General features: G+C 38.3%; 2 protein-coding genes and 6 pseudogenes across 3 annotated transcripts; all 8 read right to left on the bottom strand.

Annotated features, from left to right (window-relative positions):
- Nucleotides 1-281: 281 nt before the first annotated feature.
- LOC124402080 (immunoglobulin lambda-1 light chain-like) lies at nucleotides 282-3972 on the bottom strand. Of its 2 annotated transcripts, none has more exons than XM_046874752.1 (5): nucleotides 3830-3972; nucleotides 3378-3666; nucleotides 3060-3097; nucleotides 2178-2506; nucleotides 282-533 (listed from the first exon to the last, which is right to left on the bottom strand). In XM_046874752.1, the coding sequence occupies exons 1-4, from the start codon at nucleotides 3879-3881 to the stop codon at nucleotides 2181-2183; spliced, it is 705 nt and encodes a 234-aa protein (XP_046730708.1). In that variant the 5' UTR covers nucleotides 3882-3972; the 3' UTR covers nucleotides 282-533; nucleotides 2178-2180. The 2 variants fall into 2 exon arrangements, with proteins under 2 accessions (XP_046730708.1, XP_046730699.1); XM_046874743.1 differs by having other exon boundaries at nucleotides 282-448; nucleotides 2172-2506; nucleotides 3830-3967.
- Nucleotides 3973-5591: 1619 nt separating this feature from the next.
- Nucleotides 5592-7145, bottom strand: LOC124403092 (immunoglobulin lambda-1 light chain-like). The gene is made up of 4 exons (XM_046876682.1): nucleotides 7018-7145; nucleotides 6564-6851; nucleotides 6247-6282; nucleotides 5592-5925 (listed from the first exon to the last, which is right to left on the bottom strand). Exons 1-4 carry the CDS (start codon nucleotides 7067-7069, stop codon nucleotides 5600-5602), a joined length of 702 nt encoding a protein of 233 aa, XP_046732638.1. The 5' UTR covers nucleotides 7070-7145; the 3' UTR covers nucleotides 5592-5599.
- Nucleotides 7146-8758: 1613 nt separating this feature from the next.
- On the bottom strand, nucleotides 8759-10306 carry LOC124401054 (annotated as a pseudogene).
- A 1614-nt stretch (nucleotides 10307-11920) lies between these two features.
- LOC124401049 lies at nucleotides 11921-13503 on the bottom strand (annotated as a pseudogene).
- A 1481-nt stretch (nucleotides 13504-14984) lies between these two features.
- LOC124403101 lies at nucleotides 14985-16665 on the bottom strand (annotated as a pseudogene).
- A 1599-nt stretch (nucleotides 16666-18264) lies between these two features.
- LOC124401047 lies at nucleotides 18265-19816 on the bottom strand (annotated as a pseudogene).
- Nucleotides 19817-21322: 1506 nt separating this feature from the next.
- Nucleotides 21323-22998, bottom strand: LOC124403141 (annotated as a pseudogene).
- A 1504-nt stretch (nucleotides 22999-24502) lies between these two features.
- On the bottom strand, nucleotides 24503-26384 carry LOC124403196 (annotated as a pseudogene).
- Between the last annotated feature and the right edge of the window lie 35 nt (nucleotides 26385-26419).

Raw genomic sequence — 26419 nt, 5'->3', positions numbered from 1 at the left:
TGATTAGAAATTAATAATTACCACTTTCAGTCACAAAAAAAGCAGTTACATATACAGACCTATATTTAAGCTTACTTTCATAAATAAAATGTACAGGTTTTATATTGTTTAAGGTTTTGGGGATTCCCTGTTAAACAGATTTTCCCCATTAGTAATGATCAATATAGTGACTGAATCACACCAAAATCCATTTCAATATTTGTATCACATTTTCTTTAGGACCTTTGTCTCATTATTATTAAAAGTAAAACAACAGGGCATGGAAAAAGTCCAGTCACTACTTTGTATTTGAAAATCATTTTATTGAAGAGAGCTGATAGAAACTACAGAGCATCATTTCAGACAAACGATCCACAGCACCTCTGAAGCACACAGAGACATGAACTAAAGCATTAGGTTTTTTTATAGATATATTTCAGGTCTCCTCTCTCAATGCTGATGAGCGCATGTCGGAACTCAGAGCCCGTCTCTGAGGCGACACATCGAGGGTGGATTTCTTTGCTCAGAGGATTCCCAATAATGCCCAGCCAATTCTAGAAAAAACACAAATATAATAGACACAAACCGCCAATGAAGGATCCTCAGTCCTGGATGAGTAAAAGCAAAACTTCTTTATTTCCATGCATGTTCCAAAGAGCTCAGTAGAAGGTGGGTACTTCACATCAAAATGAACAGCACATCAACAAATGATAGAGCACGCCATAGTGAGGAAGTACACTGACTGTTCGTTTCGCGCTTGTATTTATACCCTGTAGCCACCGTGTCTTTTCTATTTTTTCAAATTCTTTGGCCTTGAGAAATTCCCCTTATGTCTGCCTTCTTGCCGTTCCTTGTCCCCTTTTGCCTATCCTTGTCAATTCCCCTTATGTCTGCCTTCTTCTGCCAAGTCCCTTATGTCTCGGATCTTGCCTATCCTTGTCAATTCCCCTTATCTTTGGCCTTGGTGTTCATTCTTCCAAATAACACCATATTTGGAGTTCCTGTTTTTTCCAATTTCCCTTATATTCGGCCCATAATTTTATACATAAAAAAAATATGAGTGAGTATAAAGCCCTTATTTCTCTCTGGATTCAACCATACGTTCTTCAGTCTCTCAAGTGTGAACAACCTTTTTGCGGCCTATTTTGTCCTCCTGCATTTGCAATGGGTAAGTGTTATGCTTTATTCTTTTATAATGCTGTTTTGCTATTCTACTTTCATTTAATTGAGTTATAGCATTGTTTGTATACTGTGCTTGATTATAATACTTTTAATTAATAGTTGTATGCGCCTAGGTTATATTTTAATTGTGCATTCTGAACTGAATGTTACACTGTGTGTAGAATCTTTTTTCTTGCATGAGTGTTATCTTTTGCTTATGCCCGTCGTCACCGTGATTTGACCCTGTCTAATATCTTATCTCTGTTGGTCTCTTTGCTCAGCTCCACCACGTTTGCCTCCCAGAATGACTCAGTTGGGCATTCTTCGCCGACAATTTCGCCAGTTTCAGCTCTCCTTACTTGCCGCTGAGCTTACTCATTTTCTTGAACATCTTTCCAGCCCAAGTGTCCCTGAGGATGCCTTCCTGCCTCCTCGCATTGTGCAGAGCACTTCACGCGTGACAAGAGCACACAGACTTCTCCTGAGCTCAACAGCCGTCACGGATGCTCCTACTTCCTGACACTACACCACAGTTTTCTCCCTATCCTTCACACTGGCCTGTTGCTTTGCCAAGTCACCGTGCTCCTGTGCCTTCACCTGGCTTCGGGCCAAGCCGCTCTTTCATGTCTCCTGCCCATGCTTCTGTGTCTTCACCCGGCCTTGGGCCTAGCTACTCCTACATGTCTCCTGCAGCTGCTGAAGCCCGTACGCCTTGCTATTTCAATAAAGATGCTTAATCTCCCTCAAGTTTGTTTCCTGTCCTTCTTTGCCTATTCTATACACTCATAACATTCAGTCAGATTCTATCCTACTCACACATGTAAATACCCAATTATTATTATTAATACTTGATGTAACTAAAGGTTTGATTAACATATAGATCAAATAGGTTTTGTCAGACTACTTCTATTATATCTAATAAGTTCTATATTGCTTTATTAAGTTAATTAGGTTAATTTAGTTTGATAATATTAGTTTGATTATAACACACGCTAGATATGGTTGATTAAAATATTTTTCTCGACACGCATGCCTACACATTAGCTGCACTTTTCAGCACTGGCGCTCTGGCTCAGTGGTGCTGTCAGAGCCGGGTGGTTCAGGTGGCACGTGTAGGTACGTCCGGAGTTCCAGCGCTCTGGGCTGAGTTGCAGCACACTGTTTTGGCTGAAGGTGCCGTCAGACTGGCGCTGAGACGAACCCGTCTGTACCTCGGCACCCGTTACAGCGTTGCCGTTATCAGACCAGGACAGAGTGGCACCGTCAGGACGGAAACCCTGCGCCAGACACACCACCCTGACTCCATCAGCTGAGGAGAGAGACTGAGAGGGAGCCAGCAGAACGAGGGATGGAGGAGATGAAGTATCTGGGGGACAAGAGTGGAAAAAAAAAAGAAGTTATTACTATTTACTGTTATTTCTTTAGTAACAATAATAATGATATAAAGAAATAAGAGAATAGGGATGTAATTTGCATTGTTGACTCTGATAGGGGAAAAGTGCGCCTGCTTACAGCTTCTATAAAGTTCACAATAACTGGAACTTATTTTGTATATATTATTTCTGACTCAACTAAAACCCTTTGAGAATGTTCCGTTTTAGAAATATTAACTTTAGAGCAATAACTGTGTCTTTGTAATTAAACTGCTAATACAGTAGCATAAAGTACTTAATATAATGTGAAGAAAATAGTAAATAATAACCATATACAAAACTTTATTTGCTTATATTTATAGTGCACACCCTGCAAAAGTCACCTGACTTTCCAGCATCTTTAATTAATTTTTTTATTAAATAAATTATTGAATGAAACTATATAAATGGTTTCCAGAATTCAATGATAAACATGTAACAAATATTTTTTCCAGGTCTACATGAACTTGTTCAAGAATCTGTGCAGTTAAAAACGATTTTACTCACCAAAAGTCAGTTCAGTGCCTCCACCGAAAGTTGCATCGTAGCACAGTGTTAAAGCTCAATACAAAAACCTCAGGGCCCGAGCTCACTGCTCCTGCTCACACTGAACACATCAGTGATCATGTGTACAGAATAGAAACACACTAAACAGGACAAAATGTCCAGAATACATGCAAGATGTGGTGCAGGACTCATGACCGTGCTCATACTGAACACTACAGTGTGTGTCTGGGTAGAAGCGAGTGCTTTTGACCGGTTTATGTCCAGTTTTGGGCGTGTTGGGGTTTTTGTACGAGAGGATCGACACACTGCAGCACTGTGCGGCTTTGCACACAGTTGTGACATGCACAGTAATACACGGCTTCATCTTCAGCCTGAACACCGTTAATATGCAGATATTCTTGGGATCCAGAGCCACTATAAGTGAACCGACTTGGCAGGCCACTCGCTCTGGTGCTATCATAGAGCAAGAATGTTGGAGATTTTCCATGTTTTTGTTGGTACCATGTTATGGTCCAGCTACTTGTACTGGGTGAACACAAAATCTTCACATTTTGCCCAGTCTGCACAGACATCGTCTTCTCCTGAGTCAACACAAGCGCTTTCACACCTGTTCAAACAAAACAGAACACACTGATTCCCCACACTGTTCTGACACAACATTGTTAAAGCTCAGAAATCACAAAGTTATTATGAACTCCATCTACAAATGATTTTTTCTGTTTTTCAAGTAAATTGCATTATAGGGTTATTTCAATTATGAGGAAAATTACCTGAGAGTGTGAGCACGATGGCTGTGAGGGCAAAGGTGTTCAGGGTCATCATGTTCACGTCTGTAAAGAAGGTCAGAAGAGAGACTCGAGCTTCTTTTGAAAGCACACTAAAGCTACACACACTGACACACTGCTCCTTTTAAACAAAGCGTGAGAGCAGGGACTCGCAGAAAACACACCTCCTCGAACCCCCACTCATATAGAAAGACACACTTTACATTTGCATTGATGTGCTTGACTTGTATTGGAAGCCTTGTATTTTCCATCAGCCATCAATCCATTCTCAGGATTTATTCACCACAATACTTTCTCTCTTAATGCACTCAGTAAATAAAGCTACCCTGAAATTCAGAAAATCTCTGGACGCAGTTTGAAGTGTTACCAATTTTTCCCCTGACATACAAAAGTCTCCATTTTTGGTCTTTTTTTTTCTCAATAAATGCCAAGTCAGATGAGCTTCTTTAGCAGAGTAAAACCTGGATCAAAGCGGAACTTCTGATGCTTCTCAACATTACATGTAACTATACCCAGATACAAAGCACAAAGACATTCAGTGATGTATTAATCCTAGACAAACATCTGCAAGGTATTAATTACTTTAGGACGTTTTAAACCGTCTAAATAAACCGACTTTAGTGGACTAGTGGAAGCTCTGCATCAAAAAACTCTATCACTGAGGAGTCGCCTTTAACAGCACATGCCCCAGTGTTTATTCTGTACTTATTGAACCAAGGCCTTAATGTCCATGTGATTAACTTCTATATAATTCATTATAAAATAATTATAATCTAACACTTTAAAAGTAAAATCAAGTCAAATTCTCTGTTAAAAACAATAGCAAAATGACAGAAATAATATATGTATCTTTGGTGCTTTATAACCTTTAACTCTTTTCATTATGGTGTTTCTGTCTTAAAGAAAATATATTTTTATGGTAAACAATCAAGTCAGTATATTTAAAGAAGTACTTAAAGAGTAATTAGAATCAGGTCACTTGAAACAGTAATGAGCACAACAGATTTGTACTTAAAGGCTGATTTGTCAAAAGTAATAATAAAGCCAACAGTTCATGTGGTGAGCAGATAAAGGGACATGAAGCGGCTATACGAATTACATGCTCCTTTTTTAGAAAATTATGAGGACTGTGGGCGTTACACATATAACTTTTGAGTACAGCCTGGGTTTAATTCTGCCGAATAAAATCTTCAACTATGACACCACAATCATGAATTCTAAATTTTAAGTTCAGTTTATTTCATTACTTGGCATTTTAACTTTATTAAATTTGTTACTACTGATAATTAATGTTGCCACAACATTTCACCCCCCTGGGGCTCATTTACAGTTTAAATGTACCAGATGTGAGAGAAAGTGTTAAAGTTCATTTAATAAAAAAAAATAATAATAAAAATAAAATAAAAATGAGAAACTGTATGTAAATGAAACAATTTAATAGTCTTATAAAAAAAATTAATTAAAAATTTTTAAAAAATATTATTTTGACTAGTGGGATTAATCTTTTCTTATATTAATCTATAAACCCATTTTCTCTTAGAAAAAATCTAATCTATTTAAGTTTTGTCCTTTCAGGTATGACTGTGTTTAAGTGCTTGTTTTGAATGTAATAAAAAATTCCACACAACATTTTGTCTCTTACAATCAATTTATTGAAGAAAACCATTGTGATGAACAAAAGCAGCTACAAAATAACTACGCAAACCTCGACAGTGCTTAAAGCGTATGACCGTAATCAATTTCTCGTCATGTTGTTTAGCTGCACTTTTCAGCACTTGCGCTCTGGCTCAGTGGTGCTGTCAGAGCCGGGTGGTTCAGGTGGCACGTGTAGATTCGTCCGGAGCTCCAGCGCTCTGGGCTGAGTAGCAGCACGCTGTTTTGGCTGAAGGTGCCGTCAGACTGGCGCTGAGACGAACCCGTCTGTACCTCGGCACCCGTTACAGCGTTGCCGTTATCAGACCAGGACAGAGTGGCACCGTCAGGACGGAAACCCTGCGCCAGACACACCACCCTGACTCCATCAGCTGAGGAGAGAGACTGAGAGGGAGCCAGCAGAACGAGGGACGGAGGAGATGGAGTACCTGGAGGACAGTGGGCGGAAAAAGAGAGAGGGGGATCAAAAAAGTTATTTTACTGATTAACTATGAAAGAGAAAAAGATAGTACTGAGAGTCTGCTTACAGCTCATATAAAGTTATAATACATTTAACTATAAATGGAACAGAATCATGGTCATTATTAAATAAAAATTATAATCATTGACTCATTTTTGCTATCAGAGAAAAAAAAATCAGTGCACATTTTTAATGTCACTTTTCTTTTTAATATGTAACAAGTATTTTTGTGTTCAGGTCTTCATAATATAAATCTGTGTAGTTAAAATGAACACAAGATTTTACTCACCAAAAGTCAGTTCAGTGCCTCCACCGAAAGTTGCATCGTAGCACAGTGTTAAAGCTCAGTACAAAACCTCAGGGCCCGAGCTCACTGCTCCTGCTCACACTGAACACATCAGTGATCATGTGTACAGAATAGAAACACACTAAACAGGACAAAATGTCCAGAATACATGCAAGATGTGGTGCAGGACTCATGACCGTGCTCATACTGAACACTACAGTGTGTGTCTGGGTAAAAGCGAGTGCTTTTGACAGATTTATGTCCAGTTTTGGGCGTGTTGGGTTTTTGTACGAGAGGATCGACACACTGCAGCACTGTGCGGCTTTGCACACAGTTGTGACATGCACAGTAATACACGGCTTCATCTTCAGCCTGAACACCGTTAATATGCAGATATTCTTGGGATCCAGAGCCACTATAAGTGAACCGACTTGGCAGGCCACTCGCTCTGGTGCTATCAGCAAGCAAGAATGTTGGAGATTTTCCATGTTTTTGTTGGTACCATGTTATGGTCCAGCTACTTGTACTGGGTGAACACAAAATCTTCACATTTTGCCCAGTCTGCACAGACATCGTCTTCTCCTGAGTCAACACAAGCGCTTTCACACCTGTTCAAACAAAACAGAACACACTGATTCCCCACACTGTTCTGACACAACATTGTTAAAGCTCAGAAATCACAAAGTTATTATGAACTCCATCTACAAATGATTTTTTTTCTGTTTTTTCAAGTAAATTGCATTATAGGGTTATTTCAATTATGAGGAAAATTACCTGAGAGTGTGAGCACGATGGCTGTGAGGGCAAAGGTGTTCAGGATCATCATGTTCACGTCTGTAAAGAAGGTCAGAAGACAGACTCGAGCTTCTTTTAAAAGCACACTAAAGCTACACACACTGACACACTGCTCCTTTTAAACAGAGCGTGAGAGCAGGGACTCAGAAAACATACCTCCTCGAACCCCACTCATATAGAAAGACACACTTTACATTTGCATTGATGTGCTTGACTTGTATTGGAAGCCTTGTATTTTCCATCAGCCATCAATCCATTCTCAGGATTTATTCACCACAATACTTTCTCTCTTAATGCACTCAGTAAATAAAGCTACCCTGAAATTCAGAAAATCTCTGGACGCAGTTTGAAGTGTTACCAATTTTTCCCCTGACATACAAAAGTCTCCATTTTTGGTCTTTTTTTTTCTCAATAAATGCCAAGTCAGATGAGCTTCTTTAGCAGAGTAAAACCTGGAACAAAGCGGAACTTCTGATGCTTCTCAACATTACATGTAACTATACCCAGATACAAAGCACAAAGACATTCAGTGATGTATTAATCCTAGACAAACATCTGCAAGGTATTAATTACTTTAGGACGTTTTAAACCGTCTAAATAAACCGACTTTAGTGGACTAGTGGAAGCTCTGCATCAAAAAACTCTATCACTGAGGAGTCGCCTTTAACAGCACATGCCCCAGTGTTTATTCTGTACTTATTGAACCAAGGCCTTAATGTCCATGTGATTAACTTCTATATAATTCATTATAAAATAATTATAATCTAACACTTTAAAAGTAAAATCAAGTCAAATTCTCTGTTAAAAACAATAGCAAAATGACAGAAATAATATATGTATCTTTGGTGCTTTATAACCTTTAACTCTTTTCATTATGGTGTTTCTGTCTTAAAGAAAATATATTTTATGGTAAACAATCAAGTCAGTATATTTAAAGAAGTACTTAAAGAGTAATTAGAATCAGGTCACTTGAAACAGTAATGAGCACAACAGATTTGTACTTAAAGGCTGATTTGTCAAAAGTAATAATAAAGCCAACAGTTCATGTGGTGAGCAGATAAAGGGACATGAAGCGGCTATACGCGAATTACATGCTCCTTTTTTAGAAAATTATGAGGACTGTGGGCGTTACATATAACTTTTGAGTACAGCCTGGGTTTAATTCTGCGAATAAAATCTTCAACTATGACACCACAATCATGAATTCTAAATTTTAAGTTCAGTTTATTTCATTACTTGGCATTTTAACTTTATTAAATTTGTTACTACTGATAATTAATGTTGCCACAACATTTCACCCCCCTGGGGCTCATTTACAGTTTAAATGTACCAGATGTGAGAGAAAGTGTTAAAGTTCATTTAATAAAAAAATAATAATAAAAATAAAATAAAATAAAATGAGAAACTGTATGTAAATGAAACAATTTAATAGTCTTATAAAAAATTAATTAAAAATTTTAAAAATATTATTTTGACTAGTGGGATTAATCTTTTCTTATATTAATCTATAAACCCATTTTCTCTTAGAAAAATCTAATCTATTTAAGTTTTGTCCTTTCAGGTATGACTGTGTTTAAGTGCTTGTTTTGAATGTAATAAAAATTCCACACAACATTTTGTCTCTTACAATCAATTTATTGAAGAAAACCATTGTGATGAACAAAAGCAGCTACAAAATAACTACGCAAACCTCGACAGTGCTTAAAGCGTATGACCGTAATCAATTTCTCTCGTCATGTTGTTTAGCTGCACTTTTCAGCACTTGCGCCTGGCTCAGTGGTGCTGTCAGAGCCGGGTGGTTCAGGTGGCACGTGTAGATTCGTCCGAGCTCCAGCGCTCTGGGCTGAGTAGCAGCACGCTGTTTTGGCTGAAGGTGCCGTCAGACTGGCGCTGAGACGAACCCGCCTGTACCGGCACCCGTTACAGCGTTGCCGTTATCAGACCAGGACAGAGTGGCACCGTCAGGACGGAAACCCTGCGCCAGACACACCACCCTGACTCCATCAGCTGAGGAGAGAGACTGAGAGGAGCCAGCAGAACGAGGGACGGAGGAGATGGAGTACCTGGAGGACAGTGGGCGGAAAAGAGAGGGGGATCAAAAAGTTATTTTACTGATTAACTATGAAAGAAAAAGATAGTACTGAGAGTCTGCTTACAGCTCATATAAAGTTATAATACATTTAACTATAAATGGAACAGAATCATGGTCATTATTAAATAAAAATTATAATCATTGACTCATTTTGCTATCAGAGAAAAAATCAGTGCACATTTTAATGTCACTTTTCTTTTAATATGTAACAAGTATTTTTGTGTTCAGGTCTTCATAATATAAATCTGTGTAGTTAAAATGAACACAAGATTTTACTCACCAAAAGTCAGTTCAGTGCCTCCACCGAAAGTTGCATCGTAGCACAGTGTTAAAGCTCAGTACAAAACCTCAGGGCCCGAGCTCACTGCTCCTGCTCACACTGAACACATCAGTGATCATGTGTACAGAATAGAAACACACTAAACAGGACAAAATGTCCAGAATACATGCAAGATGTGGTGCAGGACTCATGACCGTGCTCATACTGAACACTACAGTGTGTGTCTGGGTAAAAGCGAGTGCTTTGACAGATTTATGTCCAGTTTTGGGCGTGTTGGGTTTTGTACGAGAGGATCGACACACTGCAGCACTGTGCGGCTTTGCACACAGTTGTGACATGCACAGTAATACACGGCTTCATCTTCAGCCTGAACACCGTTAATATGCAGATATTCTTGGGATCCAGAGCCACTATAAGTGAACCGACTTGGCAGGCCACTCGCTCTGGTGCTATCAGCAAGCAAGAATGTTGGAGATTTTCCATGTTTTGTTGGTACCATGTTATGGTCCAGCTACTTGTACTGGGTGAACACAAAATCTTCACATTTTGCCCAGTCTGCACAGACATCGTCTTCTCCTGAGTCAACACAAGCGCTTTCACACCTGTTCAAACAAAACAGAACACACTGATTCCCCACACTGTTCTGACACAACATTGTTAAAGCTCAGAAATCACAAAGTTATTATGAACTCCATCTACAAATGATTTTTTTTCTGTTTTTTCAAGTAAATTGCATTATAGGGTTATTTCAATTATGAGGAAAATTACCTGAGAGTGTGAGCACGATGGCTGTGAGGGCAAAGGTGTTCAGGATCATCATGTTCACGTCTGTAAAGAAGGTCAGAAGACAGACTCGAGCTTCTTTTAAAAGCACACTAAAGCTACACACACTGACACACTGCTCCTTTTAAACAGAGCGTGAGAGCAGGGACTGCAGAAAACATACCTCCTCGAACCCCCACTCATATAGAAAGACACACTTACATTTGCATTGATGTGCTTGACTTGTATTGGAAGCCTTGTATTTTCCATCAGCCATCAATCCATTCTCAGGATTTATTCACCACAATACTTTCTCTCTTAATGCACTCAGTAAATAAAGCTACCCTGAAATTCAGAAAATCTCTGGACGCAGTTTGAAGTGTTACCAATTTTTCCCCTGACATACAAAAGTCTCCATTTTTGGTCTTTTTTTCTCAATAAATGCCAAGTCAGATGAGCTTCTTTAGCAGAGTAAAACCTGGAACAAAGCGGAACTTGATGCTTCTCAACATTACATGTAACTATACCCAGATACAAAGCACAAAGACATTCAGTGATGTATTAATCCTAGACAAACATCTGCAAGGTATTAATTACTTTAGGACGTTTTAAACCGTCTAAATAAACCGACTTTAGTGGACTAGTGGAAGCTCTGCATCAAAAAACTCTATCACTGAGGAGTCGCCTTTAACAGCACATGCCCCAGTGTTTATTCTGTACTTATTGAACCAAGGCCTTAATGTCCATGTGATTAACTTCTATATAATTCATTATAAAATAATTATAATCTAACACTTTAAAAGTAAAATCAAGTCAAATTCTCTGTTAAAAACAATAGCAAAATGACAGAAATAATATATGTATCTTTGGTGCTTTATAACCTTTAACTCTTTTCATTATGGTGTTTCTGTCTTAAAGAAAATATATTTTTATGGTAAACAATCAAGTCAGTATATTTAAAGAAGTACTTAAAGAGTAATTAGAATCAGGTCACTTGAAACAGTAATGAGCACAACAGATTTGTACTTAAAGGCTGATTTGTCAAAAGTAATAATAAAGCCAACAGTTCATGTGGTGAGCAGATAAAGGGACATGAAGCGGCTATACGCGAATTACATGCTCCTTTTTTAGAAAATTATGAGGACTGTGGGCGTTACACATATAACTTTTGAGTACAGCCTGGGTTTAATTCTGCGAATAAAATCTTCAACTATGACACCACAATCATGAATTCTAAATTTTAAGTTCAGTTTATTTCATTACTTGGCATTTTAACTTTATTAAATTTGTTACTACTGATAATTAATGTTGCCACAACATTTCACCCCCCTGGGGCTCATTTACAGTTTAAATGTACCAGATGTGAGAGAAAGTGTTAAAGTTCATTTAATAAAAAAAAATAATAATAAAAATAAAATAAAAATGAGAAACTGTATGTAAATGAAACAATTTAATAGTCTTATAAAAAAAATTAATTAAAAATTTTTAAAAATATTATTTTGACTAGTGGGATTAATCTTTTCTTATATTAATCTATAAACCCATTTTCTCTTAGAAAAATCTAATCTATTTAAGTTTTGTCCTTTCAGGTATGACTGTGTTTAAGTGCTTGTTTTGAATGTAATAAAAATTCCACACAACATTTTGTCTCTTACAATCAATTTATTGAAGAAAACCATTGTGATGAACAAAAGCAGCTACAAAATAACTACGCAAACCTCGACAGTGCTTAAAGCGTATGACCGTAATCAATTTCTCTCGTCATGTTGTTTAGCTGCACTTTTCAGCACTTGCGCCTGGCTCAGTGGTGCTGTCAGAGCCGGGTGGTTCAGGTGGCACGTGTAGATTCGTCCGGAGCTCCAGCGCCTGGGCTGAGTAGCAGCACGCTGTTTTGGCTGAAGGTGCCGTCAGACTGGCGCTGAGACGAACCCGCCTGTACTCGGCACCCGTTACAGCGTTGCCGTTATCAGACCAGGACAGAGTGGCACCGTCAGGACGGAAACCCTGCGCCAGACACACCACCCTGACTCCATCAGCTGAGGAGAGAGACTGAGAGGGAGCCAGCAGAACGAGGGACGGAGGAGATGGAGTACCTGGAGGACAGTGGGCGGAAAAAGAGAGAGGGGGATCAAAAAAGTTATTTTACTGATTAACTATGAAAGAGAAAAAGATAGTACTGAGAGTCTGCTTACAGCTCATATAAAGTTATAATACATTTAACTATAAATGGAACAGAATCATGGTCATTATTAAATAAAAATTATAATCATTGACTCATTTTTGCTATCAGAGAAAAAAAAATCAGTGCACATTTTTAATGTCACTTTTCTTTTTAATATGTAACAAGTATTTTTGTGTTCAGGTCTTCATAATATAAATCTGTGTAGTTAAAATGAACACAAGATTTTACTCACCAAAAGTCAGTTCAGTGCCTCCACCGAAAGTTGCATCGTAGCACAGTGTTAAAGCTCAGTACAAAAACCTCAGGGCCCGAGCTCACTGCTCCTGCTCACACTGAACACATCAGTGATCATGTGTACAGAATAGAAACACACTAAACAGGACAAAATGTCCAGAATACATGCAAGATGTGGTGCAGGACTCATGACCGTGCTCATACTGAACACTACAGTGTGTGTCTGGGTAAAAGCGAGTGCTTTTGACAGATTTATGTCCAGTTTTGGGCGTGTTGGGTTTTTGTACGAGAGGATCGACACTGCAGCACTGTGCGGCTTTGCACACAGTTGTGACATGCACAGTAATACACGGCTTCATCTTCAGCCTGAACACCGTTAATATGCAGATATTCTTGGGATCCAGAGCCACTATAAGTGAACCGACTTGGCAGGCCACTCGCTCTGGTGCTATCAGCAAGCAAGAATGTTGGAGATTTTCCATGTTTTGTTGGTACCATGTTATGGTCCAGCTACTTGTACTGGGTGAACACAAAATCTTCACATTTTGCCCAGTCTGCACAGACATCGTCTTCTCCTGAGTCAACACAAGCGCTTTCACACCTGTTCAAACAAAACAGAACACACTGATTCCCCACACTGTTCTGACACAACATTGTTAAAGCTCAGAAATCACAAAGTTATTATGAACTCCATCTACAAATGATTTTTTTTCTGTTTTTTCAAGTAAATTGCATTATAGGGTTATTTCAATTATGAGGAAAATTACCTGAGAGTGTGAGCACGATGGCTGTGAGGGCAAAGGTGTTCAGGATCATCATGTTCACGTCTGTAAAGAAGGTCAGAAGACAGACTCGAGCTTCTTTTAAAAGCACACTAAAGCTACACACACTGACACACTGCTCCTTTTAAACAGAGCGTGAGAGCAGGGACTCGCAGAAAACATACCTCCTCGAACCCCCACTCATATAGAAAGACACACTTTACATTTGCATTGATGTGCTTGACTTGTATTGGAAGCCTTGTATTTTCCATCAGCCATCAATCCATTCTCAGGATTTATTCACCACAATACTTTCTCTTAATGCACTCAGTAAATAAAGCTACCCTGAAATTCAGAAAATCTCTGGACGCAGTTTGAAGTGTTACCAATTTTTCCCCTGACATACAAAAGTCTCCATTTTGGTCTTTTTTCTCAATAAATGCCAAGTCAGATGAGCTTCTTTAGCAGAGTAAAACCTGGAACAAAGCGGAACTTCTGATGCTTCTCAACATTACATGTAACTATACCCAGATACAAAGCACAAAGACATTCAGTGATGTATTAATCCTAGACAAACATCTGCAAGGTATTAATTACTTTAGGACGTTTTAAACCGTCTAAATAAACCGACTTTAGTGGACTAGTGGAAGCTCTGCATCAAAAAACTCTATCACTGAGGAGTCGCCTTTAACAGCACATGCCCCAGTGTTTATTCTGTACTTATTGAACCAAGGCCTTAATGTCCATGTGATTAACTTCTATATAATTCATTATAAAATAATTATAATCTAACACTTTAAAAGTAAAATCAAGTCAAATTCTCTGTTAAAAACAATAGCAAAATGACAGAAATAATATATGTATCTTTGGTGCTTTATAACCTTTAACTCTTTTCATTATGGTGTTTCTGTCTTAAAGAAAATATATTTTATGGTAAACAATCAAGTCAGTATATTTAAAGAAGTACTTAAAGAGTAATTAGAATCAGGTCACTTGAAACAGTAATGAGCACAACAGATTTGTACTTAAAGGCTGATTTGTCAAAAGTAATAATAAAGCCAACAGTTCATGTGGTGAGCAGATAAAGGGACATGAAGCGGCTATACGCGAATTACATGCTCCTTTTTAGAAAATTATGAGGACTGTGGGCGTTACATATAACTTTTGAGTACAGCCTGGGTTTAATTCTGCCGAATAAAATCTTCAACTATGACACCACAATCATGAATTCTAAATTTTAAGTTCAGTTTATTTCATTACTTGGCATTTTAACTTTATTAAATTTGTTACTACTGATAATTAATGTTGCCACAACATTTCACCCCCCTGGGGCTCATTTACAGTTTAAATGTACCAGATGTGAGAGAAAGTGTTAAAGTTCATTTAATAAAAAAATAATAATAAAAATAAAATAAAATGAGAAACTGTATGTAAATGAAACAATTTAATAGTCTTATAAAAAAATTAATTAAAAATTTTAAAAATATTATTTTGACTAGTGGGATTAATCTTTTCTTATATTAATCTATAAACCCATTTTCTCTTAGAAAAATCTAATCTATTTAAGTTTTGTCCTTTCAGGTATGACTGTGTTTAAGTGCTTGTTTTGAATATAATAAAAAATTCCACACAACATTTTGTCTCTTACAATCAATTTATTGAAGAAAACCATTGTGATGAACAAAAGCAGCTACAAAATAACTACGCAAACCTCGACAGTGCTTAAAGCGTATGACCGTAATCAATTTCTCTCGTCATGTTGTTTAGCTGCACTTTTCAGCACTGGCGCTCTGGCTCAGTGGTGCCGTCAGAGCCGGGTGGTTCAGGTGGCACGTGTAGATTCGTCCGGAGCTCCAGCGCTCTGGGCTGAGTAGCAGCACGCTGTTTTGGCTGAAGGTGCCGTCAGACTGGCGCTGAGACGAACCCGTCTGTACCTCGGCACCCGTTACAGCGTTGCCGTTATCAGACCAGGACAGAGTGGCACCGTCAGGACGGAAACCCTGCGCCAGACACACCACCCTGACTCCATCAGCTGAGGAGAGAGACTGAGAGGAGCCAGCAGAACGAGGGACGGAGGAGATGGAGTACCTGGAGGACAGTGGGCGGAAAAGAGAGGGGATCAAAAAGTTATTTTACTGATTAACTATGAAAGAAAAAGATAGTACTGAGAGTCTGCTTACAGCTCATATAAAGTTATAATACATTTAACTATAAATGGAACAGAATCATGGTCATTATTAAATAAAAATTATAATCATTGACTCATTTTTGCTATCAGAGAAAAAAAAATCAGTGCACATTTTTAATGTCACTTTTCTTTTAATATGTAACAAGTATTTTGTGTTCAGGTCTTCATAATATAAATCTGTGTAGTTAAAATGAACACAAGATTTTACTCACCAAAAGTCAGTTCAGTGCCTCCACCGAAAGTTGCATCGTAGCACAGTGTTAAAGCTCAGTACAAAAACCTCAGGGCCCGAGCTCACTGCTCCTGCTCACACTGAACACATCAGTGATCATGTGTACAGAATAGAAACACACTAAACAGGACAAAATGTCCAGAATACATGCAAGATGTGGTGCAGGACTCATGACCGTGCTCATACTGAACACTACAGTGTGTGTCTGGGTAAAAGCGAGTGCTTTTGACAGATTTATGTCCAGTTTTGGGCGTGTTGGGTTTTTGTACGAGAGGATCGACACTGCAGCACTGTGCGGCTTTGCACACAGTTGTGACATGCACAGTAATACACGGCTTCATCTTCAGCCTGAACACCGTTAATATGCAGATATTCTTGGGATCCAGAGCCACTATAAGTGAACCGACTTGGCAGGCCACTCGCTCTGGTGCTATCAGCAAGCAAGAATGTTGGAGATTTTCCATGTTTTTGTTGGTACCATGTTATGGTCCAGCTACTTGTACTGGGTGAACACAAAATCTTCACATTTTGCCCAGTCTGCACAGACATCGTCTTCTCCTGAGTCAACACAAGCGCTTTCACACCTGTTCAAACAAAACAGAACACACTGATTCCCCACACTGTTCTGACACAACATTGTTAAAGCTCAGAAATCACAAAGTTATTATGAACTCCATCTACAAATGATTTTTTTTCTGTTTTTTCAAGTAAATTGCATTATAGGGTTATTTCAATTATGAGGAAAATTACCTGAGAGTGTGAGCACGATGGCTGTGAGGGCAAAGGTGTTCAGGATCATCATGTTCACGTCTGTAAAGAAGGTCAGAAGACAGACTCGAGCTTCTTTTAAAAGCACACTAAAGCTACACACACTGACACACTGCTCCTTTTAAACAGAGCGTGAGAGCAGGGACTCGCAGAAAACATACCTCCTCGAACCCCCACTCATATAGAAAGACACACTTTACATTTGCATTGATGTGCTTGACTTGTATTGGAAGCCTTGTATTTTCCATCAGCCATCAATCCATTCTCAGGATTTATTCACCACAATACTTTCTCTCTTAATGCACTCAGTAAATAAAGCTACCCTGAAATTCAGAAAATCTCTGGACGCAGTTTGAAGTGTTACCAATTTTTCCCCTGACATACAAAAGTCTCCATTTTTGGTCTTTTTTTTTCTCAATAAATGCCAAGTCAGATGAGCTTCTTTAGCAGAGTAAAACCTGGAACAAAGCGGAACTTCTGATGCTTCTCAACATTACATGTAACTATACCCAGATACAAAGCACAAAGACATTCAGTGATGTATTAATCCTAGACAAACATCTGCAAGGTATTAATTACTTTAGGACGTTTTAAACCGTCTAAATAAACCGACTTTAGTGGACTAGTGGAAGCTCTGCATCAAAAAACTCTATCACTGAGGAGTCGCCTTTAACAGCACATGCCCCAGTGTTTATTCTGTACTTATTGAACCAAGGCCTTAATGTCCATGTGATTAACTTCTATATAATTCATTATAAAATAATTATAATCTAACACTTTAAAAGTAAAATCAAGTCAAATTCTCTGTTAAAAACAATAGCAAAATGACAGAAATAATATATGTATCTTTGGTGCTTTATAACCTTTAACTCTTTTCATTATGGTGTTTCTGTCTTAAAGAAAATATATTTTTATGGTAAACAATCAAGTCAGTATATTTAAAGAAGTACTTAAAGAGTAATTAGAATCAGGTCACTTGAAACAGTAATGAGCACAACAGATTTGTACTTAAAGGCTGATTTGTCAAAAGTAATAATAAAGCCAACAGTTCATGTGGTGAGCAGATAAAGGGACATGAAGCGGCTATACGCGAATTACATGCTCCTTTTTTAGAAAATTATGAGGACTGTGGGCGTTACACATATAACTTTTGAGTACAGCCTGGGTTTAATTCTGCCGAATAAAATCTTCAACTATGACACCACAATCATGAATTCTAAATTTTAAGTTCAGTTTATTTCATTACTTGGCATTTTAACTTTATTAAATTTGTTACTACTGATAATTAATGTTGCCACAACATTTCACCCCCCTGGGGCTCATTTACAGTTTAAATGTACCAGATGTGAGAGAAAGTGTTAAAGTTCATTTAATAAAAAAATAATAATAAAATAAAATAAAAATGAGAAACTGTATGTAAATGAAACAATTTAATAGTCTTATAAAAAAATTAATTAAAAATTTTTAAAAATATTATTTTGACTAGTGGGATTAATCTTTTCTTATATTAATCTATAAACCCATTTTCTCTTAGAAAAATCTAATCTATTTAAGTTTTGTCCTTTCAGGTATGACTGTGTTTAAGTGCTTGTTTTGAATGTAATAAAAATTCCACACAACATTTTGTCTCTTACAATCAATTTATTGAAGAAAACCATTGTGATGAACAAAAGCAGCTACAAAATAACTACGCAAACCTCGACAGTGCTTAAAGCGTATGACCGTAATCAATTTCTCTCGTCATGTTGTTTAGCTGCACTTTTCAGCACTTGCGCCTGGCTCAGTGGTGCTGTCAGAGCCGGGTGGTTCAGGTGGCACGTGTAGATTCGTCCGGAGCTCCAGCGCCTGGGCTGAGTAGCAGCACGCTGTTTTGGCTGAAGGTGCCGTCAGACTGGCGCTGAGACGAACCCGCCTGTACTCGGCACCCGTTACAGCGTTGCCGTTATCAGACCAGGACAGAGTGGCACCGTCAGGACGGAAACCCTGCGCCAGACACACCACCCTGACTCCATCAGCTGAGGAGAGAGACTGAGAGGAGCCAGCAGAACGAGGGACGGAGGAGATGGAGTACCTGGAGGACAGTGGGCGGAAAAAGAGAGAGGGGGATCAAAAAAGTTATTTTACTGATTAACTATGAAAGAGAAAAAGATAGTACTGAGAGTCTGCTTACAGCTCATATAAAGTTATAATACATTTAACTATAAATGGAACAGAATCATGGTCATTATTAAATAAAAATTATAATCATTGACTCATTTTTGCTATCAGAGAAAAAATCAGTGCACATTTTAATGTCACTTTTCTTTTAATATGTAACAAGTATTTTGTGTTCAGGTCTTCATAATATAAATCTGTGTAGTTAAAATGAACACAAGATTTTACTCACCAAAAGTCAGTTCAGTGCCTCCACCGAAAGTTGCATCGTAGCACAGTGTTAAAGCTCAGTACAAAACCTCAGGGCCCGAGCTCACTGCTCCTGCTCACACTGAACACATCAGTGATCATGTGTACAGAATAGAAACACACTAAACAGGACAAAATGTCCAGAATACATGCAAGATGTGGTGCAGGACTCATGACCGTGCTCATACTGAACACTACAGTGTGTGTCTGGGTAAAAGCGAGTGCTTTTGACAGATTTATGTCCAGTTTTGGGCGTGTTGGGTTTTTGTACGAGAGGATCGACACTGCAGCACTGTGCGGCTTTGCACACAGTTGTGACATGCACAGTAATACACGGCTTCATCTTCAGCCTGAACACCGTTAATATGCAGATATTCTTGGGATCCAGAGCCACTATAAGTGAACCGACTTGGCAGGCCACTCGCTCTGGTGCTATCAGCAAGCAAGAATGTTGGAGATTTTCCATGTTTTGTTGGTACCATGTTATGGTCCAGCTACTTGTACTGGGTGAACACAAAATCTTCACATTTTGCCCAGTCTGCACAGACATCGTCTTCTCCTGAGTCAACACAAGCGCTTTCACACCTGTTCAAACAAAACAGAACACACTGATTCCCCACACTGTTCTGACACAACATTGTTAAAGCTCAGAAATCACAAAGTTATTATGAACTCCATCTACAAATGATTTTTTCTGTTTTTCAAGTAAATTGCATTATAGGGTTATTTCAATTATGAGGAAAATTACCTGAGAGTGTGAGCACGATGGCTGTGAGGGCAAAGGTGTTCAGGATCATCATGTTCACGTCTGTAAAGAAGGTCAGAAGACAGACTCGAGCTTCTTTTAAAAGCACACTAAAGCTACACACACTGACACACTGCTCCTTTTAAACAGAGCGTGAGAGCAGGGACCGCAGAAAACATACCTCCTCGAACCCCCACTCATATAGAAAGACACACTTTACATTTGCATTGATGTGCTTGACTTGTATTGAAGCCTTGTATTTTCCATCAGCCATCAATCCATTCTCAGGATTTATTCACCACAATACTTTCTCTTAATGCACTCAGTAAATAAAGCTACCCTGAAATTCAGAAAATCTCTGGACGCAGTTTGAAGTGTTACCAATTTTCCCCTGACATACAAAAGTCTCCATTTTTGGTCTTTTTTCTCAATAAATGCCAAGTCAGATGAGCTTCTTTAGCAGAGTAAAACCTGGAACAAAGCGGAACTTCTGATGCTTCTCAACATTACATGTAACTATACCCAGATACAAAGCACAAAGACATTCAGTGATGTATTAATCCTAGACAAACATCTGCAAGGTATTAATTACTTTAGGACGTTTTAAACCGTCTAAATAAACCGACTTTAGTGGACTAGTGGAAGCTCTGCATCAAAAAACTCTATCACTGAGGAGTCGCCTTTAACAGCACATGCCCCAGTGTTTATTCTGTACTTATTGAACCAAGGCCTTAATGTCCATGTGATTAACTTCTATATAATTCATTATAAAATAATTATAATCTAACACTTTAAAAGTAAAATCAAGTCAAATTCTCTGTTAAAAACAATAGCAAAATGACAGAAATAATATATGTATCTTTGGTGCTTTATAACCTTTAACTCTTTTCATTATGGTGTTTCTGTCTTAAAGAAAATATATTTTATGGTAAACAATCAAGTCAGTATATTTAAAGAAGTACTTAAAGAGTAATTAGAATCAGGTCACTTGAAACAGTAATGAGCACAACAGATTTGTACTTAAAGGCTGATTTGTCAAAAGTAATAATAAAGCCAACAGTTCATGTGGTGAGCAGATAAAGGGACATGAAGCGGCTATACGCGAATTACATGCTCCTTTTTTAGAAAATTATGAGGACTGTGGGCGTTACACATATAACTTTTGAGTACAGCCTGGGTTTAATTCTGCCGAATAAAATCTTCAACTATGACACCACAATCATGAATTCTAAATTTTAAGTTCAGTTTATTTCATTACTTGGCATTTTAACTTTATTAAATTTGTTACTACTGATAATTAATGTTGCCACAACATTTCACCCCCCTGGGGCTCATTTACAGTTTAAATGTACCAGATGTGAGAGAAAGTGTTAAAGTTCATTTAATAAAAAATAATAATAAAAATAAAATAAAATAAAATGAGAAACTGTATGTAAATGAAACAATTTAATAGTCTTATAAAAAAATTAATTAAAAATTTTAAAAATATTATTTTGACTAGTGGGATTAATCTTTTCTTATATTAATCTATAAACCCATTTTCTCTTAGAAAAATCTAATCTATTTAAGTTTTGTCCTTTCAGGTATGACTGTGTTTAAGTGCTTGTTTTGAATATAATAAAAAATTCCACACAACATTTTGTCTCTTACAATCAATTTATTGAAGAAAACCATTGTGATGAACAAAAGCAGCTACAAAATAACTACGCAAACCTCGACAGTGCTTAAAGCGTATGACCGTAATCAATTTCTCTCGTCATGTTGTTTAGCTGCACTTTTCAGCACTGGCGCTCTGGCTCAGTGGTGCCGTCAGAGCCGGGTGGTTCAGGTGGCACGTGTAGATTCGTCCGGAGCTCCAGCGCTCTGGGCTGAGTAGCAGCACGCTGTTTTGGCTGAAGGTGCCGTCAGACTGGCGCTGAGACGAACCCGTCTGTACCTCGGCACCCGTTACAGCGTTGCCGTTATCAGACCAGGACAGAGTGGCACCGTCAGGACGGAAACCCTGCGCCAGACACACCACCCTGACTCCATCAGCTGAGGAGAGAGACTGAGAGGAGCCAGCAGAACGAGGGATGGAGGAGATGGAGTACCTGGAGGACAGTGGGCGGAAAAGAGAGGGGATCAAAAAGTTATTTTACTGATTAACTATGAAAGAGAAAAAGATAGTACTGAGAGTCTGCTTACAGCTCATATAAAGTTATAATACATTTAACTATAAATGGAACAGAATCATGGTCATTATTAAATAAAAATTATAATCATTGACTCATTTTTGCTATCAGAGAAAAAATCAGTGCACATTTTAATGTCACTTTTCTTTTAATATGTAACAAGTATTTTTGTGTTCAGGTCTTCATAATATAAATCTGTGTAGTTAAAATGAACACAAGATTTTACTCACCAAAAGTCAGTTCAGTGCCTCCACCGAAAGTTGCATCGTAGCACAGTGTTAAAGCTCAGTACAAAAACCTCAGGGCCCGAGCTCACTGCTCCTGCTCACACTGAACACATCAGTGATCATGTGTACAGAATAGAAACACACTAAACAGGACAAAATGTCCAGAATACATGCAAGATGTGGTGCAGGACTCATGACCGTGCTCATACTGAACACTACAGTGTGTGTCTGGGTAAAAGCGAGTGCTTTTGACAGATTTATGTCCAGTTTTGGGCGTGTTGGGTTTTTGTACGAGAGGATCGACACACTGCAGCACTGTGCGGCTTTGCACACAGTTGTGACATGCACAGTAATACACGGCTTCATCTTCAGCCTGAACACCGTTAATATGCAGATATTCTTGGGATCCAGAGCCACTATAAGTGAACCGACTTGGCAGGCCACTCGCTCTGGTGCTATCAGCAAGCAAGAATGTTGGAGATTTTCCATGTTTTGTTGGTACCATGTTATGGTCCAGCTACTTGTACTGGGTGAACACAAAATCTTCACATTTTGCCCAGTCTGCACAGACATCGTCTTCTCCTGAGTCAACACAAGCGCTTTCACACCTGTTCAAACAAAACAGAACACACTGATTCCCCACACTGTTCTGACACAACATTGTTAAAGCTCAGAAATCACAAAGTTATTATGAACTCCATCTACAAATGATTTTTTTTCTGTTTTTTCAAGTAAATTGCATTATAGGGTTATTTCAATTATGAGGAAAATTACCTGAGAGTGTGAGCACGATGGCTGTGAGGGCAAAGGTGTTCAGGGTCATCATGTTCACGTCTGTAAAGAAGGTCAGAAGAGAGACTCGAGCTTCTTTTGAAAGCACACTAAAGCTACACACACTGACACACTGCTCCTTTTAAACAAAGCGTGAGAGCAGGGACTCGCAGAAAACACACCTCCTCGAACCCCCACTCATATAGAAAGACACACTTTACATTTGCATTGATGTGCTTGACTTGTATTGGAAGCCTTGTATTTTCCATCAGCCATCAATCCATTCTCAGGATTTATTCACCACAATACTTTCTCTCTTAATGCACTCAGTAAATAAAGCTACCCTGAAATTCAGAAAATCTCTGGACGCAGTTTGAAGTGTTACCAATTTTTCCCCTGACATACAAAAGTCTCCATTTTGGTCTTTTTTTCTCAATAAATGCCAAGTCAGATGAGCTTCTTTAGCAGAGTAAAACCTGGAACAAAGCGGAACTTCTGATGCTTCTCAACATTACATGTAACTATACCCAGATACAAAGCACAAAGACATTCAGTGATGTATTAATCCTAGACAAACATCTGCAAGGTATTAATTACTTTAGGACGTTTTAAACCGTCTAAATAAACCGACTTTAGTGGACTAGTGGAAGCTCTGCATCAAAAAACTCTATCACTGAGGAGTCGCCTTTAACAGCACATGCCCCAGTGTTTATTCTGTACTTATTGAACCAAGGCCTTAATGTCCATGTGATTAACTTCTATATAATTCATTATAAAATAATTATAATCTAACACTTTAAAAGTAAAATCAAGTCAAATTCTCTGTTAAAAACAATAGCAAAATGACAGAAATAATATATGTATCTTTGGTGCTTTATAACCTTTAACTCTTTTCATTATGGTGTTTCTGTCTTAAAGAAAATATATTTTTTTATGGTACACAATCAAGTCAGTATATTTAAAGAAGTACTTAAAGAGTGATTAGAATCAGGTCACTTGAAACAGTAATGAGCACAACAGATTTGTACTTGAGGGCTGATTTGTCAAAAGTAATAATAAAGCCAACAGTTCATGTGGTGAGCAGATAAAGGGACATGAAGCGGCTATACGCCGAATTACATGCTCCTTTTTTAGAAAATTATGAGGACTGTGGGCGTTACACATATAACTTTTGAGTACAGCCTGGGTTTAATTCTGCCGAATAAAATCTTCAACTATGACACCACAATCATGAATTCTAAATTTTAAGTTCAGTTTATTTCATTACTTGGCATTTTAACTTTATTAAATTTGTTACTACTGATAATTAATGTTGCCACAACATTTCACCCCCCTGGGGCTCATTTACAGTTTAAATGTACCAGATGTGAGAGAAAGTGTTAAAGTTCATTTAATAAAAAAAAATAATAATAAAAATAAAATAAAAATGAGAAACTGTATGTAAATGAAACAATTTAATAGTCTTATAAAAAAAATTAATTAAAAATTTTAAAAAATATTATTTTGACTAGTGGGATTAATCTTTTCTTATATTAATCTATAAACCCATTTTCTCTTAGAAAAAATCTAATCTATTTAAGTTTTGTCCTTTCAGGTATGACTGTGTTTAAGTGCTTGTTTTGAATATAATAAAAAATTCCACACAACATTTTGTCTCTTACAATCAATTTATTGAAGAAAACCATTGTGATGAACAAAAGCAGCTACAAAATAACTACGCAAACCTCGACAGTGCTTAAAGCGTATGACCGTAATCAATTTCTCTCGTCATGTTGTTTAGCTGCACTTTTCAGCACTGGCGCTCTGGCTCAGTGGTGCTGTCAGAGCCGGGTGGTTCAGGTGGCACGTGTAGATTCGTCCGGAGCTCCAGCGCTCTGGGCTGAGTAGCAGCACGCTGTTTTGGCTGAAGGTGCCGTCAGACTGGCGCTGAGACGAACCCGTCTGTACCTCGGCACCCGTTACAGCGTTGCCGTTATCAGACCAGGACAGAGTGGCACCGTCAGGACGGAAACCCTGCGCCAGACACACCACCCTGACTCCATCAGCTGAGGAGAGAGACTGAGAGGGAGCCAGCAGAACGAGGGACGGAGGAGATGGAGTACCTGGAGGACAGTGGGCGGAAAAAGAGAGAGGGGGATCAAAAAAGTTATTTTACTGATTAACTATGAAAGAGAAAAAGATAGTACTGAGAGTCTGCTTACAGCTCATATAAAGTTATAATACATTTAACTATAAATGGAACAGAATCATGGTCATTATTAAATAAAAATTATAATCATTGACTCATTTTGCTATCAGAGAAAAAATCAGTGCACATTTTTAATGTCACTTTTCTTTTAATATGTAACAAGTATTTTTGTGTTCAGGTCTTCATAATATGAATCTGTGTAGTTAAAATGAACACAAGATTTTACTCACCAAAAGTCAGTTCAGTGCCTCCACCGAAAGTTGCATCGTAGCACAGTGTTAAAGCTCAGTACAAAAACCTCAGGGCCCGAGCTCACTGCTCCTGCTCACACTGAACACATCAGTGATCATGTGTACAGAATAGAAACACACTAAACAGGACAAAATGTCCAGAATACATGCAAGATGTGGTGCAGGACTCATGACCGTGCTCATACTGAACACTACAGTGTGTGTCTGGGTAAAAGCGAGTGCTTTTGACAGATTTATGTCCAGTTTTGGGCGTGTTGGGGTTTTTGTACGAGAGGATCAACACACTGCAGCACTGTGCCGCTTTGCACACAGCCATGACATGCACAGTAATACACGGCTTCATCTTCAGCCTGAACACCGTTAATATTCAGATATTCTTGTGTTCCTGAGCCACTGAAAGTGAACCGACTTGGCAGGCCACTCGCTCTGGTGCTATCAGCAAGCAAGAACGTTGGAGATTTTCCCCACTTTTGTTGGTACCATGCTAAAATCCAATCTTGGAAGCATCAGATCTGCAGGAAATCTTAACATTTTCTCCTGGTTTAACAGACATCGCTTTCTCCTGAGTAATCACAAGAGTTTCCAAACCTGTTGAAAGAAACACACTCGATATTAAAAACTGAAACATCATTTTCTCCACAGAAAACTCTATGCACTTGAGCTCATGTTTCTATATCACCAGGACTTTAAAACAGCCTCACCAGGAAGAGTGAAGAGCAGAATCAGAGGGCTAAGGATCATGATGTTCTTGATGGATGGACAAAAAGGGTGACAGGTCAATTTGCAGAGCGAGACACACTTCTGGTCAAACGCTGCTCCTTATGAAGAGACATGGCACACTTGCATACGAGTTCTCCTCCCCCTACACATACTTACACGCACACACACACACACACAGGAAAGGAGATGAACCATTACGGGAAATGATCTACACGAATGGAAAGTATGTAAATCTTATCTCTGGGGACTCCCATCTATAGCACTCTGCTTTCTGGTCGAAATTTCAACACAGATGTGGCTCTATTTTCTACTACATTTTCCTATACTACTAAAAGCCAGACAGTTTTCTAATTTCAAATATAAGAAAGAAAACATACCTTACCTTCTTAGTCGTATTTAACCGTCC

Source organism: Silurus meridionalis, chromosome 2, assembly GCF_014805685.1.
Source record: "Silurus meridionalis isolate SWU-2019-XX chromosome 2, ASM1480568v1, whole genome shotgun sequence".
Lineage (NCBI taxonomy): Eukaryota > Metazoa > Chordata > Actinopteri > Siluriformes > Siluridae > Silurus > Silurus meridionalis.
The sequence above is the reverse complement of the archived record's forward strand: the minus strand, read 5'-3'. Positions and strand labels throughout refer to the sequence as shown.

Bases quoted from the DNA above. Each gene is read 5' to 3' on its own strand.
- LOC124402080 (XM_046874752.1), bottom strand. From the start codon at position 3,881: ATGATGACCCTGAACACCTTTGCCCTCACAGCCATCGTGCTCACACTC. The intron at 3,667-3,829 runs GTAATTTTCCTC...TTGTTTGAACAG, and splicing joins CATCGTGCTCACACTCTCAG to GTGTGAAAGCGCTTGTGTTG. The intron at 3,098-3,377 runs CACAGTGCTGCA...AACACTGTGCTA, and splicing joins CACAACTGTGTGCAAAGCCG to CGATGCAACTTTCGGTGGAG.
- LOC124403092 (XM_046876682.1), bottom strand. From the start codon at position 7,069: ATGATGATCCTGAACACCTTTGCCCTCACAGCCATCGTGCTCACACTC. The intron at 6,852-7,017 runs GTAATTTTCCTC...TTGTTTGAACAG, and splicing joins CATCGTGCTCACACTCTCAG to GTGTGAAAGCGCTTGTGTTG. The intron at 6,283-6,563 runs GCACAGTGCTGC...CACTGTGCTACG, and splicing joins TCACAACTGTGTGCAAAGCC to ATGCAACTTTCGGTGGAGGC.